Here is a 17,105-nt window from a genome sequence, read left to right as displayed (position 1 = left end):
AGCGCGCGCTCGGAGTACATTTGCGAACGGATCTTTAGTAAAAATATTACAGAGTCACATACGAGGTGCATAACATGCATTGGTTACGTCATATTGAAGAAACGGCTCTGTACTTTAGCTGTACGTTACATATTATATATAGCTTGAACTGTTCACGTGAAGCCAACGTCGTGGTAGTGTCACGCTGGGGCCGCTGGGTGGCGGCAGCGGTGTAGATCTCATCGACTGACCGCCGAGAAGAAGAAAAAGAAGGCGGAAGAGGAGAAAAGTAAACAGAAAAAATAATTGAGCGTCGCCATTCCTGTTGGTGGCTTTTGGCTTGGTCTTTTCTTGTCACTCTGTTGTTGAACATGGCGACGGGCGCAGGAAAAATGAGCAACATGGATTTATTTCAGCAGGTCAGCACAAAGTCCAAATCTACACGTTAGATAACTTTTCTCGAATGAGAAAGGTCACTTCCTTTCCGTCTACTTTATTTTATTTCTATTTAACTGAACAAATAAATCTGAGTTTATTTTTTTATTTTTATTTGTATTTTTTTGACTGTCATTCTCAGTCCAAGTGTAAACCCTTCACAACCGAAACGTTTTTTACTTTGTTTACCTGCAATAAATACTTTATAGATTCACTGTACTGTATAATAAAATAACAAATTAATTTAGAATTTATTCCATGACCATCCCATTCAACCGACTCCATCCATCCATCCATTTTCTTTTTTTAATGCTTGTCCTCACGCGGGTCGCGGGCGTGCTGGAGCCTTTCCCAGCCATCTTCGGGCGGGAGGCGGGGTACGCCCTGAACCGGTCGCCAGCCAATCGCAGGGCACAGAGAAAAAAATAACCATTCGCACTCACATTCATACATACGGGCAATTTAGAGTCTTCAATCAACATAACACGCATGTTTTTGGGATGTGGGAGGAAACCGGAGAGCCCGGAGAAAACCCACGCAGGCACGGGGACAACATGCAAACTCCACGCAGGCGGGGCTGGGATTTGAACCCCGGTCCCCAGAACTGTGGGGCAGATGTGCTATCCAGCTGCCCAATCGACTCCAATTAAACAAATTTTTCCCATTGGAATGAAATGCCAATCCATGACAGCGGCCCTCCAAAAAAAGGAATGAAGAAAAAAAAACTATTTTATAAAAAGATAATAAAAGACAATGTAAAGAATAAAAGTGTTTTAATCAAGTGTAATTACTTGACATTGGGAGCATCCCAAATTTTATATGTGCCTTTAAGGGGCGTGGCCTAGTAAGTGACGTCAGGAACTGGGCTGATTCGTCTGCATGTGAGCATCTGGATGTGAGTTATGGCCCACAGCAGCTCCTTGCGAGTGTCCTCATTTTATATCGCGCTCCCTGCAGGTGGCGCTGCTGAGGTGGTTGAGCTCAGACAGCCCGGAGGACCGCGGCCTGCTGACTGCGGTGACCCGCGTCCGCGTCGCCAGCGAGCTGCTGGGTCGCCTCACGGGACAACAACAGGTGGACGCCTACAAGGTACGCCACGGACACGTTGCTGCTAAATGATGTCACCGTTGCATGATGACGTCATACGCAGCAGAAATTTACGTAGACTCACAAAAATACATTTGAATTTGGTTTCAGCAAAAGTTGCTACAAGTTGCTCAAATTTGTTTAAAAGGTGCTACATTTGTTGCTAGGAGCTAATTGTGTGGGAAATGTTGCTGAAAGTTGCTAGTACCATTTTAAAAGGTGCTACATTTGTTGCTAGGAGCTAATTGGATGGCTGTGGCTCAGTTGGTTGAACGAGTAATGCAATGACCAAAAGGTTGGCGGTTTGAATCCCGGCGCTGTCTGAATGTCCTTTTGCAAGATACGGAAGCCTGACTTGTCCCCAGGTTGGAATGTTAAATGAGAAACTGTTCTCAATTGCCTTACCTTGTTAAACAAAGGATATTCATCGTGGGGGTATGTTGCTAGCAGTTGATAAACTATTTTTAAACGTGCTGAATTTGTTGCTAGGTGCTAATTGTTGGGGGCGCGGTTGAGAAAAACAATCTAAACAAATTCCAAAAGTTGTGAAATTTGTTGCTAGGTGCTCATCGCGGGGGAGTGTTGCTACACTCATTGTAAAAGCGGTGCCAGTTTGCGTAGGCTTCAAATGTTGCTCGAGCAGCTGGAAAAGTTGTACATTTTGCCAACAATTTTTGAACATGACGATAATTTCTTTTGTGTGCTTGCATATGCGCAGAGGGAGTGTATCCTGAGCGTGGCGCAGTTCGTCCACGCCAACCCGCGCGCGAGGCCGGCGGAGGTCAACGCTCACGTGGAGAAAAGCGTGGCGCTCTTCGCCGCGCGTGTGAAAGCTCTCGACGCCGCGCCGCTTTTCTGAATGAACGATGAGAGATTTCTTTTCCTGATGTTTGAACGTGTTGTCGTTTGTCAAGTTGCGTCATTGTCGATTTCATCACTTTGCTATGAAAAATGAAAAAGATGATAAACAAGCTGACCTGACTGACTTGAGTTTTGTCAACTTGTTTTTTTTGACAAAATGTTAGAGCTACACAAATGGTGCACGAGTGTCCGGCTGGTCTTGTTTTTCGCTGGCAGAGGCAGCACTTCAGCCCCTTCGTCAGGAAGCTGCTGAATTTCATTCGGTCAATTCGCGTGAGGATCGGCGTGTGCGGCGCACGCAGCGGACACATCATCGGACGCAAACGCGGTCGGCTCGGCTTACCTTTTGGCTTTGATGTAAGCCTTGGAAGTTCATCACGCCCGCACCAGCAGCGTGTAGATACAACCTGCTGCCACCAAGTGGCGCTCTACACCTGACACTACTACTTTTGATCGCAACACAAAATAAAAAAAAAGTCAAGGATGTCATTAATTACATTACTTTTGCTATTTAGTGTGTGATCTCATTGTTCGCGTGTTAGCATGTTAGCGTGTTAGATGTCTTCATATATTATTATGATTATTATTCATCATATCGTATCGTAATACGCACCCCAATTCCAATGAAGTTGGAGTATTGCGTAAAAGGTAACTAAAAAGTGAATACCATGATTTGCAAATCCTTTTCAACCAATATTCAGTTGACGACACTGCAAAGACAAGATAGTACATTTTGTTGTTGTTTTTTGGTTTGTCTTTCATTTTGAGTTGGGCTTCGGAAATAAGGCCCGACCGATCAATCGGCTCGCCGATTTACTCAGCCAGTATTAGCCCTTCCATTTTTTGCCGATTTCTTTATATTTTTTTTTTTTACACAATAACACATTATTACAACACAAGACAAAGATCATAACATTCAAACAAACAAAAAACACGGTTGATTTTTTTCCCTATTTTAAAAACTTTGTACATATTCACACATCGCGACATAAGATACAAAATAATGACATTGAAACAAAAATGTAAAAGAAATCGTCAAACAATTGGTCAGTTTTTGCTGATTTTTTTGTTTACACATTACAACAGAAGACAAAGATTGTAACATCGTAACCAAGGTTTTTCTAAATTTCAGTAACTAAATTCAGAGAGAGCACTATATATATATATATATATATATATTTAGAAGCTAATAATCTGCAATATTCTTTGAATGTTTTCAGACACAATTAGTTGCGTTATTTTTGTGGCGGGTGACACGTTATTGTTGGCATGTTGGTGTGTTTTCATGGCAAACTATGTGAAAGTGTCGTGTGACCGACACACTTGCGGCTACAAATAGACGTGACGCACACGCAGGGCGATTGCGCAGGTTGAAGAGCAGCAAAACGTTTGAGGTAAGAATTTGCTGATCATCTTTGAGTTCTCTTTTCATTTTTGTACACTTGTTTTGTGTTCGGCCGGTTAGAGCGTCTGCCTCACAGTTCTGAGGACCGGGGTTCAATCCCCGGCCCGGCCTGTGTGGAGTTTGCATGTCCCCCCCCCGTCCCCGCGTGGCTTTTTCTCCGGGCACTCCGCTTTCCTCCCACGTCCCAAAAACACGCATGTTGGTTCATTGAAGACTCTAAATTGCCCGTAGGTGTGAATGTGAGTGCCAATGGTTGTTTGCTTGTATGTGCCCTGCGATTGGCTGGCGACCGGTTCAGGGCGTACCCCGCCTCCTCCTGCCCGAGGATCGCCGGGATGGGCGCCGGCACGCCCGCGACCCGCGTGAGGAGAAGCGGCTGAGAAAATGGACATTTTGTGCTCCCATCCACGTCACGAGTGGGCGGAGCCGCTCGACTGTGAAATCTAAGACACACACACACGGGAGGTGTGTGTGTTAGTTCTTTTTCTTCTTCCTCTTCTTTTTCTTTGTGCGTCTTCCTGTTTTTCCTCCTCCTCTTTTTCTTTTTCCTGGTCCTCTTTTTTCCCTCCTCCTCTCTCTCCTTTGCTGCTCCTTTCTCTTTCTCCTCCTCTTTTTCCTCTTCGTCCACCTTCTTCATGCTCTTCTATTCTTTTCTCTCCTTCTTATTCCCTACTCCTCTTTTTCCTCCTCCCTCTTCCTTCCTTCTTCCTCCTCATCCTTCATCCTCTTTCCTCCTCACAATCTCCCTCTTCTTCCTCTTCCTCCTCCTACCTTCTTATCCTTCCTCTTGTTCCTCGTCTTCCACCTTCTCTTTCCTCCTCGTCCGTCTTCCTCTTCATCCTCCTTTTTTCTTTTCCCTGCTTTTCTGCCTTCTTCTTTCTCATCCTTATTTTTCCTCCCTCTCCTCTTCCTCCTTGTCCTTCTTGTTCAGCCTCCTTTCTCTTTTGCCTGCTATCTCTTCCTTCTTCTTCCTCTTCTTTTCCTCCTTCTTCCCGTTCCTGTTCCTGTCCAGGTGCGGTTCAGTGTTGCGGAGATGAAGATCAGCGGCGGCGGCGGCGGTTGTCGCGACGTGTCGTCGTTGCTGAGCGTTTGGGAATGTCACGTCAAGAAACATCGGCAACGTCAGAAGAAAGAACAGGAAAGGAAGGACAGGAGCGCCCTCACCAGGTCACATGCCGCGCAACCGCCAATAATCGTCATGATTAATGATCGATGAACAATTGGTGATTGAGTGATTGTTTCATGACACGAAAGCGGAGAAAGTTGAAACGTTCGCACAAACGTCTTGCTTTATCTTTGCAAATGCTGTTTCAAGGTCACACAGGTCAAAGCGTTTTTTGTGTGTGCGCGTGCACAGGATCGAACAACAGTGGCAATATCGCCTCTACTGCAGGACGCGCGACACGCGACAACGCAACGTGTTCGACAACAGCCTGAACACATCGACGCACAACACACACTCAGGTACACGCACACGCGCGCACTTTTTAGTCAATGAAAACACAGGCCAAGAACACACACTAGTACATACAGTACACACAAACAACACACACACATGCATAGCACACATTGGTAAATAACACAAGCACTAACTAGTACAGTGATTCTCAAATCACTGCTAGAGTACATTTCAGTTGTATTTGACTTTATTGTGCAATACATTTGATTTGTATCATCACTTATTTTCCCGACTTGAAGCCACAAGTTGCAAGTACAGCACACAAAAAGACATAGCCGCTTTTTTTCCCTCACAGTCTGGCATGAAATCAGACTGAACTCTTCCTGTTTTACTGTCGGTCAATTAGGGTGACCAAAATTATTTCTATTTGCTAAAAACCAGAATGATCGAAGAAGAATATTTTTTTAGGCAATTTTTCATTTACTTTTTGCAAAGACAGAAGTTTACATAGACTACGATTACCATGTATGGCTTCAAACAATTTGGGAAATTCCAGATGACGATGTCATTTCTTTGGAAATGTTTGCTGCCAACATTTGAGGTCATTAAAGGAACACCTGTGGACATATTTGAACTAGGAACACCCGAAACTCACTGCTTCAAGTCAAAAGAGAATTGTGGACTTGCCTGGCTCATCCTCGGGTGCAATTTCCAGATGCCACGAAGGTGCCACGTTCATCTATTCAAACAATTATATGCGAGTAGAAACACGGTGGGAATGTCCAGTCATCATATCGCCGAGGAAGGAGACGGACGGGTTCTGCGTCCCAGGGATGAGCGTGCTTTGGTCCCAAATGTGAAAATCAACACGAAGAACAAAAGTGAAAGACCTTGTAAAGATGCTGGCTGAAGCTGGTAAGAGTGTCATTGTCCACAGTGAAACCGACAGGGGCTGAAAGGCCGAGCTGCCAGATTACAGTCTGCGAATGCACACAGGGACAAAGAGCTTCATTTTTAGAGACACTTGAACTGTTTGGCCACAATGAGCATCGTTCTGTTTGGAGGAAAAAGAAGGAAGCTTGCAAGCCTGAGAACACCATCCCAACTGTGAAAAATGGGGGTGGCAACATTATGTTCTGGGCTTGTTTTGTTACAGGAGGGACCGGTGCACTTCACAAAATAGAAAGAACAAGATGTGGAAATACTGAAGCAAAATCTCAAGACGTCAGCCAGGAAGTTAAAGCTTGGGTCTGCCAAACGGACAATGACATGAAGAACACTGCCAAACTGGTTGCAGAGTGGCTCACGGATAACAAATCAATGTTTTGAAGTGGCCATCACTGAACTCCATCATATTGAAAATGTATGGGCAGACCTGAAAAGGCAAAAAAACACAAACTGATATGTTGCAATATCTTTTGGTGCGGTTTTAGTTGAGCGTCTTGCTGGAGAAGGTCCAGAAGGGAAAGTTTTGGATGGTCCCGACGCCTTGTTGTTCCGTCTGTCCGGTGAGCGGTGGCAGGTGAGCTAAGAGCTAAGCTAGCATTTTCAAGTTTCAGTTGCTTCACTAAACATCATGACCATTCAAACTAAAACTCACCTTTTATATTCTAACACTTCCACAGTTCATTTAAAGTTAACGCTTCAAATTAAGAGTCAACGTAATAGCATTTCAAGATAAAAGTCCATCCATCCATTTTGGGAGCCGCTTCTCCTCACGCGGGTCGCGGGCCTGCTGGAGCCGATCCCAGCTGTCATCGGGCAGGAGGCGGGGTTACACCCTGAACTGGTCGCCAGCCAATCGCAGGGCACATACAAACAAACAACCATTAGCACTCACAGTCACACCTACGGCCAATTCATGCATGTTTTTGGGATGTGCCCGGAGAAAAGCCACGCAGGCACGGAGAGAACATGCAAACTCCACACAGGCGGGGCCGGGGATTGAACCCGGGTCCTCAGAACTGTGAGGCTGACGCTCTAGCCAGTCGGCCACCGTGCCGCCAAGATAAAAGTAAATCATTTTAAAAGGTAGCAGGGCATTGTACATTGGAGGAAGGCATTAAGAAAGACAACATTGCGGTGTTCAGGATTTCCCAGGTGATCTTCAGTGGAAGACGTTTCTGCTTGAGTGGCACGTGAGCGGCACCAAAATCCAGAAGCTTCCGGACTACTTGGCGTCCTTCAGTCTCGTGAGGGTGCTGCACCTCGCCAAGAACAAACTGGAGGAGCTGCCCCCTGACATCGGTGAGGACGTCCTCGTCTCGTTTGGACTATTCCCGTCGGTCTGAAATTGGGTTCTTTCCCAGGAAAGCTGCTGGAGTTGCGCGAGCTGAACGTTAGCTACAACCGTCTGTCGGCCGTTCCCGCCCAACTCGGGATGTGCCACAACCTGGAACGGCTGGAACTTGCCGGAAATCGCAACCTGTCCGAGCTGCCTTTTGAGGTCACAAACATTCCCGCTACTTTACCATGTGATTACCATGTTTTAGCACACGTTAGCATGTGCTGCTATATGTTCGCATCTGTTAACATTTGTTAGCATGCGTTAGTACACATTATCACGTGTTAGCATGTGTTAGCATTTGCTAGCATGTGTGCCTGTGCCGTTTGAAAACACAGTCGTGGTCATCGGTCACATTGGCATGAGTTAGCATGACATGAAATTAGCATGTGTTAGCATATGTCGTAATGTCTTAGCTTGTGTTAGCAGGACACGTGCTAGCAGCTGTTAGGACATGTTTGCATGTGTTGCCATGTGCTAGCATCTGTTAACATGAGTTAGCTTAGCCCATGTTAGCGTGACACGACCGTGCGCGTTTGCAGCTGAGCTCTCTGAAGCGTCTGGCTCATTTGGACATCGCCGAGAACGGCTTCGCGTCAATCCCCGTGTGCGCTTTGCGGATGAGCGCCCTGCGGTTTCTCGACCTCAGCGACAACCGACTCAGCGACCTGCCACAGGACATGGACAGGTCGCGCTTCTTTGTGTGTGTGTGTGTTAACTTCACAAAGTGTGTGTGTGTTTTACTTTAACTGTGTGTGCGCGCGTCAGGCTGCATTCGCTGGTGACGCTGTTCCTGCACAACAATCGGCTTTCGTACCTTCCTCAATGCCTCACCAACATCGCCACGCTCAAGATGGTCGTCGTCAGCGGCGACCATCTCGTTTGCGTACCCACGCAACTTTGCAGCAGCCCCAACATCAAGTACGTACACACACAAATATACAAAGGCACGCACACGAACACCTCACACGTGCACACCCACATTTACATGTACAAAAACAAAGGCACGCACACACACTATCCATACAGGAAGTGACACGTGTGTGTGTGCGTGTTGAGGTTCATCCGCCTGTACGCCAGCCCGGCCAGCGACGACAAGATGACAAAGACGACGAAGGCCGACGTGAGGGGGAAGCGAAGAGGAAGACGGGCAGGACGACAGGAAGAGGCCGACGAAGAGGAGACGAAGGACAGCAGGGAGAAAGAATTCATGGCCGCTTACGTCAGCACACTCAAGGACAGAGGTCAGAGGTCACACAGGAAGTCAACAACACCGCTACGCCATTTTTATTTTGAAGCGTAGTTCTCCAGTTGTCTTCAAAATATTTACATGTACTTTGACTTTCATTTTGATGTGTCGTTCAATCTACTTGTGTTTGTTTGAAGTGTCATAAAGTTGACTTTTATTTGGAAGTGTTACAGAGTTGACTAAACACGATAACGTCCATCCATCCTTTTTCCGTATCCTCCTGACGGGTCGTGGGCGAGCAGGAGCCTATCGCAGCCAGCTTCGGGCGAGAGGCGGGGTACACCCTGAACCGGTCGCCAGCCAATCGCACGGCATGTAGAAACGAACAACCATTCGCACTCACATTCACACCTTTGGGCAATTTCGAGTCTTCAATCAACCTACCAACCACGCATGTTTTTGGGATGTGGGAGGAAACCGGAGTACCCGGAGAAAAGCCACGCGGGAACGGGGAGAACATGCAAACTCCACACAGGCCAGGCCGGATTTGAACCAGCAACCTCACAACTTTGAGGCAGATGTGCTCACCGGTCGTCCGACGTGCTGCCACACAATAACAATTCAAGCTAAAACCCAACTTCACATTTTAGACTAAAAGTCAATTAATACTTCAAAATAAAACAACTTCACACTTCAAGTCAACCTAACACATCAAAATAAAACTTCAGACCTCAAAATAAGTCACTTTATCACAAAAATAAAACTCAAAACTTCCTAAGTCAACTAAGTAACACTCAAAAATCAAATGAGAAAATGTAATGTTTTTTGTTCCCCCAACAGAGGAAGTGCCCTACTCCACCACCAAAGTCAACATTTCCTGTCTGCTCTGACCCCGCCCCCTGAGAGGCGCCAACGCTAACCCCGAATCTGATTGGATCACGAAGACATCCAAAACATTCTCACTCACAATGCAATTTGTTTTTAATTCATATTCATAATCATAATAATAATCTCTACTTCAGGTATTCCTCGTCTTTTGTTTTGAAAAGGTCAAATGACGTTTTGTGTTGTTTTGTGGGGTAAAAAAAAATGTCATTCCAAAATGTGATTTCCAAGTTTTCTGCTGAAAAACGTCGCCTTTGTCAAAAAAATTAAATGCAAAAAGTCAACAAAAAGTTCAAAGAGGACAAAATATTTTCTTCTTTGTTTTCATCCAAATAAATCGGTTAAAAGTCAAAAACACTTCTTCATTCGTCCCATTAAAATTGTGGACTGGTCGCCAGTAAGTCGTTACCGGGGCGTTCTGTCAAATGAAAACGCATCAACGATCACGTGATGTTTCCAAGGAAACAGGAAGTGGCAGTTGCCATGGTAACCATGGCGTTTGGACCGCTTAGATATGTAAAGAAATAAAATAAAATTGGCACATTTCGTTGTGATGGGGCGGCCCCTCGGCCAATCACATGCTGCTGTCCTGTAGGAGCGGCTCGATGTCGTCGGCGTCGCTGGCGGGTGTGGCCGGCGGGCTGGCGTCCTGGGCCCGCGCGGCGACGAGCCCGCCCGCGCCGCCGGACTTCCTGTCCGAGCACGTCGCGACGTCGCCGTCGGCCGGCGGCCGCTCTGGGATGAAGGCGGCAACAATGAGTGCAAAGACCACGGCGCAGGCGCCGAACAGGAACGGCGGCCCGGGAACACTCGACTTCTGCGGACGCACAACAACGTTTGCGTTTATTTCTCCATTGGCTTCATTGGCTTGCGTTTTGATTGGCTGAACTTCAAGCGCGTGGACGTGGATACTAGATTTTTTTTTGTCCAATTGGATTTCAGCCTCAATGCGTTGCCATGTCAACATAATCTGCCCGTCGTGCTTGATGAATGGACTTCTTTTGCCAATCACGTTTCAAATTCTTCCTCGTCGTTGATGTCAACACTTGTTCGTCCTCTGGTTGGTTGGACATATGCGAGTGCCCTTGTGTATCTTTATGACGGAGTGTGTGTGTGTGTGTGTACCTGAATGTGTTGCGTGTCGGGCCCTTGTGCAGACCGGACGTCGCTGAGCTCCACGTTGAAGAGGAAGAAGATGAACCCGTAGAGCGCGGGGCCCAAACCGTTGCACAGGCCCCGAATGCCCGTGATCATGCCCTGGACCACACCTACGCGCGCACACAAAGTGTTACAAACACACACACACAAAAACTCCCCCCCCCCCCCCCCGCGTCTCGGCTCAGAGACCTTGCTGGTCCGGGGCGGCGCTGCGCGAAACCAGCGCCGAGACAGCCGGGAAGGTGATGGATGACATGGCCGCCACCGTGCCCGCCGCCCACATCATCCTGGAAGACAGAAGAGCGGCACGGTTACCGTGGCGACGACGCGTGTCTACTTCCCGTTCGGAGCTGACTCACCAGGGTTCGGAACCGAAGGCGTACCAGGCCAGCTGCAGGAGCTGGAAGGTCAGACCCAGCAGGACCGTCTTCTTATTGCCCAACGTCCGCATCAGCATGCTCAGAACAAGAGTCTGACGCGCACACACGCACAGGGTTACAAGGACACACACACAAACACACATCCGCACACAAACTCCCACCTGTGCGATGATAGACAGGATGCCCACCATGGCGATGAAGGCGGCAATGGCGGCGGGAGAAAAGTCGATCACCTGAAGCACAACGAGGTGTCCGCTTGTTAGTGTGTGCGAGTGTGTACTCCTTGGCATGTGTCATTTTTGCTGTTGATGTGTTTGTGTGCATACGTGATTTGTAGTTGTTGGGTTGTGTGTGTCGTCTTTGATGCGTGTTTGTGTGTTGTGTATGAGTGCCTGCGTGTAGTTGGTTTGTGCGTGCGTGTGCATCGTGTACCTGTCTGAGGTAGAGGAAGAAGCTGGAGTACTGTCCCGCCTCGGGCAGGTAGGACAGGAAGACGGTGACGCAGATGAGCATGACGGTGGAGTCTCTGCCCACCCGACGCAGCGACTGCACAAACGACCACAACAACAACGCAAGCTGCCAATCAAAGTCCCGGAAGTCCGTGGCCCCCGCCCCGACTCACGGCAAAGGGGTCCGCCTGCTCCCAGGAGAGCGGGAAGCCCCAGCTGGTCAGCCGCATCTTGTCGGGCAGCGACTCGGGCACCACGAAGAAGACGAAGGTGATGTCGGCCACCGAGATCACCGTGGCGACCAGCACCACCAGGCTGTCTCCGTAGCGCGCCGACAGGTACGCCCCGATGGCGGGGCTCGTCACCAGGCTGGCGGCGAACGTCGCCGACACCTGAGGACACGCGCGTGAGGAAGCGCGGGTGAAGCGGCGGCGCGACGACGGCGTGCGGTTACCAGCCCGTACGCCGTGCTCCTCTGACGCTCGTCCGTGATGTCGGCCACGTACGCGAAGATCACGGAGAACGTCACGGCGAAGATTCCCGACACGGAGATCAGAGCAAAGTACCACCTGGGGACGCGCAAGGAAAACACGTCACGTGACACGCGCGTGAATGTCTGTCGTGAACTCTATGTGGGCGACGACGTGCACGTGGATGAACACGCATGTGCTGGATGACGTGCGTGAGCACAGGTACGTACTGTAAACGGAGGACATGTACTTGCGTGGTGACGTTTGTGCTTGACGACACGATAACCTAAATGTGCGCGCGTTACAAACGGATAACGTGGACGTGACAACGTATGTGGATAACGTACGTATATGAACGATGACGCGCGCTTGACCACGCGATAACGTCAAGCGCGTGATGACGTGGATGACATGCATTCGCGACATGGCCGATGCGAATGATATGCATGCGTGTGGATAACACGTGCATGCGTGACGATGTGTATCTGCATGCTGACGTATGTCCGTGCTGACGACATGCAGTACGTGTGACGTACTACATGCGCTTGATGACGTGTATCCGTACGCTAACAGGTGGATATAAAAGTCTACACACCCCTTTTTCAAATGCCATGTTTTTGTGATATAAAACAATGCGACCAAGAAAAATAAATTCTGAACTTTTTCCACCATTTATGTGACCTTCAATCTGTCCATTCAATTGAAACGTTGTTGCACAAGTGTGCACACCCTCTTATAACTGCTGCTGTCTGTGTTCACAATGAACCAATTGCATTCCAATTTCTGTTAAATGGGAATCAGCGCACATATGCCACCATTCAAAGTGCCTCTGATTAAACACATAAGTGTTCAGCTGTTCTAGTAAGCTCTTCCTGCCATTTTTTTGGCTTCCTAACCTTGGTTGCATCAGACCATGACAAATTTTTCCCACATAAATTTGGGAGATTTTTTTTTTTTTTTTTTTACAGTCCATCTTTTGATATCCACTGTATGTACCCGATGAAATGTTAATAGCATGTTTGTAAGTGAATGTGAGAAAGATCAAGCATGTTGCGGAATCATGCGCACACTCGACAAATGTCACACGAAACGCACATCACATGCTGACACGTATGTGCGTGATGAAAGCGGTGGACTCATTGAAGCATTTGTTGCTCCTTTGAGTGCAGCTGTGGATAAAAATTCCAAGCACACGTCTGTTTTTGTTCTCCTGGCTGAGGCTCACATGACACTCACGTGGCGCTCAGCAGGCCGGGCTCGCCGAGTGTGATGTCACGCAAAACGGCGCGGGCGTGCTCACCAGGGGCTGATCCTCATGAAGGGGATGGGCGCGCACGTGAAGAACACCGTCATCAGGAGGAAACACTTCCTCCCCCAGATGTCGGACAAGGCGCCGATCACGGGCGCCGACAGGAACGACAGGAAACCCTAAAACCCGCGAGTGCGCACGGACACACACACACACACACACAAATGGATAAATGGCCTCATACCAAGTGGAGAGACGATGATGATAATGAACAGGAAGTGGGTCATGACAACACAGGCAGTGACAGGAAGCGCACGCGCGCACACACACACACACACAAACTTGCACATGGATGCAGACACACATGCATGCACAAACACAAGCATGCATACCCACACATGCAAACACACACACAGGCACACAAAAAAACACAAGCATACACACAAATGGACAGGTACTAACGTTAGCGCAGTGGCCGAGCGCTCACCTTGACGCCTTGCACGAGTCCGTTCATCAAGAACGTATGCTGCGGAAACGTTTCGTGTAGAACCTGGAGAAAAACGACAACGACGTCTCCTTAGCATTTGAGCTTGGCCCGGCCGCACTAACGCGAGTGGGCGTGCCTCTCACCGTCAGCATGGGCGTGGTCAGCAGCCCCCAGGCGAAGAACTCTAGGAAGATGACGATGACGGCGTGCGTCACCCTGGCTCGGCCTCGCGCGTGCTGCCACAAAAACAACTTCCGGTCACTTCCTGTCTCATTGTGACCCACTTCTTCTTCTTTTCTTCTTTGACTTAGGAGCAAAAACTTGAGATACAAGAGCTGCATGGTGGCAGTGAACTCAACACTCAAAACTAAGAAAATTACACATTGTATTTAGAACAACACAACTTTGCCTTCTGCTAGCTTAATGCTAACGCACAATGCAAAACGCCATAAACGGGCTAACAAATAGCATTGATCCTCACAGTGTTACAACCTTTCAAGCCACGGATATTTGAACACAAACGGCTTGAAAGCAAAGCGGGAAAATCCACAACTCAACTTGTATTTACGGTTTCCCTGAATAGAGGGGTATAGCTTGCCCAAAAAATTGCAAAAATAGGTGAATCTGCCACACAGGCATATATTCTTTATTCTCTCTGAAAACCAACGAATATTACTGCAATTTACTAAGTCACTTTCAGTACAGTAGATGTGAAACTCTTCTTCGTTCATGTCATGATTGCATTATACTGCCCCCGGTGGCCAAGTCTCACACACCAGAACGAGCCGCTATTAATTCATCACGTTTCCCAAACTCTTTAATTCTTTACATTCTCCTTATGTTATTACTGTATGTTTTATAAAGTAGATATTATATATAAAACATACAGTAATATAAGCAGAATTCAAAGTATATATATATATATATATATATATATATATCCATACATCCATTTTCTGAGCCGCTTATCCTCACTAGGGTCGCGTTTCATGCATGTTTTTGGGATGTGGGAGGAAACCGGAGTGCCCGGAGAAAACCCACGCAGGCACGGGGAGAACATGCAAACTCCACACAGGCGGGGCCGGATCGAACCCCAGTCCTCAGAACTGTGAGGCAGACCAGTCGATTACCGTGCTGCATATATATATATATATATATATATATATATATATATTCCCTTATTTCAAAAACATGTTACAAAACCTTTTATTTTTTTATTGGATGTGATTACTTTTTTTCAGACTGATACCAGTACGATTATGAGTCCTTGAGTCTTGAGTCCTCACCAATACCTAGTGATGATACAACTAGTACTTTTGATTATTATTATTATTATTATTAATCAGTTTACATAACATTTCAATTTCCACAATGACAGCTAATTGTGAACAAAGACATTTCTTTCTTTTTGACACACATGATTCTCCACCACAGCAGTGTAGCGCCAGCTACTGGCATGGAGGACTTACTGGATGTCAGATTTGTTCTCCTTAAGTATGGGTGGCCGGTATCGGCAGCCTTCACGAGTACCCGATACCTCGAAATAAGGCCGTTATGGGCCCGATGCGATGCCTGCTACCGGCAGTCGCTCATCCCTAGTTTTTGGGGGAGGCTGGAACGGATTAATGGCCTTTCTAATCACTTCACTGGAGACAGATGATTTGAGATACACGTGTTTTGTGGTACGAGCGGAACAGCTCGTATCTCAAGGCACCAGTGGACTCAAAAGTGGATATTTGGTATTGATCGATCGTGTGGCGCGTTCAAGTTAGCGTTTAGCTTCTCCTCCGGCAATGACGTCAGCGGCGAGGGTGAAAAAGCAGGAAGTGATTTGAACCGCTTGTTTGTTTACATTGTTAATGAACCCAAAATGTATCAAAGATGCTCGCAGCTCGTCAGTTAACTTGACATGACGTTTGCTCAGGAAAAAGAGAAACACTAAAGGGACGACTTTGGAACGAATCAACCTCATCTCTCCAGTCGTTCGTCTTTCCCTGTAAACTGCGTTTTCTTAGCCGCCATTGTTGCTGGCGCCCACTGATGCTAACGTTAGCCCCCGATGCTAAGCTAAAGGGCTCACCGAGCTCCGGGCCAGCATGATGTCGATGTCGATGTCGATGTCGGCGGCCTCGGGCCTCCCCGCGATCATCTCACATGTTGGAGCATGGCCGCCTTGCGGTGTCTGCCTCTCAAGTTCCAGCCTCGTCCCGTATTTGCAGCCGCTCGGGTCGACTTGACGAAACGTCGGTTTTTCTCACTCGGCCATCCCGGAAGTGCGGTGCCACTTGGCCCACGGGACTCGGCCCGAGATAGTCGCGGGTTGAGTCCTAATGCTGGCCAAGTCAGTAACGGTCACAATGAACTTTCATTGTGTGAGACAAAAATGCAAGGCAACTTGAGTTTTCTCTTCTTTCAGCCGGATGTCATCTCGTGGTGTCCTCACGAGAGTCAAAACGAACGCACTTCGTAATAGCGGCCAGTCCTACGGCATGTTTCGCCACCTAACTGTTCCCAGATCAGCTCGACGTTGTCCATAATGGTCTCCATCGCACATCAACCACGATTCTTCTGACTCCGGGTCAGCTCGTACCGCAGTGGTGCTCGTTGAAGTAGCGATAGCAAAGAAAGTTGTCACGTTATCATGTGACAACGCTGCCAGGGGAAGCCTCGCCAACTGTAGTTGGTTTAAAAAAATAAAAATACAAATAAAAATTAAAAAAGTATTGCACTGGATTTAGAAAGTCCGGTGGTGTAGCGGTCCACTCGCCTGACATTGGTGCGAGGAGCGTGGGTTCAGTTCCCAATCCGTGACAGTGTGAATGTGTGTGCGAACGTTTGTCCGCGTGCGTCTATATGTGCCCCCCAGTTCAGGGCGTAGTCCGCCTTTCGCCCGAAGTCAGCTGCGATATGCTCCGGCGCCCCGAATAAGCGCTGTTGAAAATGGATGGATGGATATCGAAAAAAACCAAACAAACAGATTGACCGCATCGCTACAATCTTTGTGAAATGATGTGTGATATGTTTTAAATGGCGGCCGACCAGTTAGCACATCCGCCTGACAGTCCTGAGGTTGCAGGTTCAAATCCCGGCCCCGCCTGTATGGCGCTTGCATGTTCTCCCCGTGCCCACGTGGCTTTTCTCCGGGCACTCCGGTTTCCTCCCACATCCCAAAAACATGCATGCTAGGGTAATTGGTGACTCTAAATTGCCCGTAGGTGTGAATGTGAGCGCCAATGGTTGTTTGTTGCTATGTGCCCTGCGATTGGCTGGCGACCAGTTCAGGGTGAACCCCACCTCTCGCCCAGAATCGGATGGGATAGGCTCCAGCACTCGCGCGACCCTTGTGAGGATGAGCGGCTCACAAAATGGATGGATGGCTTTTTTTCACG

General features: G+C 47.9%; 2 protein-coding genes across 5 annotated transcripts; one reads left to right on the top strand and one right to left on the bottom strand.

The window, feature by feature from the left end:
• The first annotated feature begins 3,612 nt into the window (after nt 1-3,612).
• lrrc2 (leucine rich repeat containing 2) lies at nt 3,613-9,663 on the top strand. 4 transcript variants are annotated; one of them, XM_061768904.1, is made up of 10 exons: nt 3,613-3,755; nt 4,779-4,933; nt 5,124-5,230; nt 6,599-6,687; nt 7,256-7,412; nt 7,475-7,611; nt 7,992-8,137; nt 8,218-8,370; nt 8,509-8,693; nt 9,479-9,663. In XM_061768904.1, the coding sequence occupies exons 2-10, from the start codon at nt 4,800-4,802 to the stop codon at nt 9,526-9,528; spliced, it is 1,158 nt and encodes a 385-aa protein (XP_061624888.1). In that variant the 5' UTR covers nt 3,613-3,755; nt 4,779-4,799; the 3' UTR covers nt 9,529-9,663. The 4 variants fall into 4 exon arrangements, with proteins under 4 accessions (XP_061624888.1, XP_061624887.1, XP_061624889.1 ...); XM_061768903.1 differs by having other exon boundaries at nt 3,614-3,755; nt 4,698-4,933; XM_061768905.1 differs by lacking the exon at nt 3,613-3,755 and adding an exon at nt 3,782-4,231.
• On the bottom strand, nt 8,714-16,384 carry mfsd14bb (major facilitator superfamily domain containing 14Bb). Its single transcript, XM_061768881.1, has 12 exons — nt 15,797-16,384; nt 13,860-13,952; nt 13,717-13,779; nt 13,281-13,408; nt 11,965-12,079; nt 11,684-11,902; nt 11,494-11,607; nt 11,223-11,294; nt 11,041-11,153; nt 10,871-10,968; nt 10,649-10,791; nt 8,714-10,340 (listed from the first exon to the last, which is right to left on the bottom strand). Exons 1-12 carry the CDS (start codon nt 15,863-15,865, stop codon nt 10,098-10,100), a joined length of 1,470 nt encoding a protein of 489 aa, XP_061624865.1. The 5' UTR covers nt 15,866-16,384; the 3' UTR covers nt 8,714-10,097.
• Between the last annotated feature and the right edge of the window lie 721 nt (nt 16,385-17,105).

The sequence above is a fragment of the Phyllopteryx taeniolatus genome, chromosome 3 (genome assembly GCF_024500385.1).
Source record: "Phyllopteryx taeniolatus isolate TA_2022b chromosome 3, UOR_Ptae_1.2, whole genome shotgun sequence".
NCBI lineage: Eukaryota > Metazoa > Chordata > Actinopteri > Syngnathiformes > Syngnathidae > Phyllopteryx > Phyllopteryx taeniolatus.
Note: the sequence above shows the minus strand (reverse complement) of the source record. Positions and strands in the feature narration are given on the sequence as shown.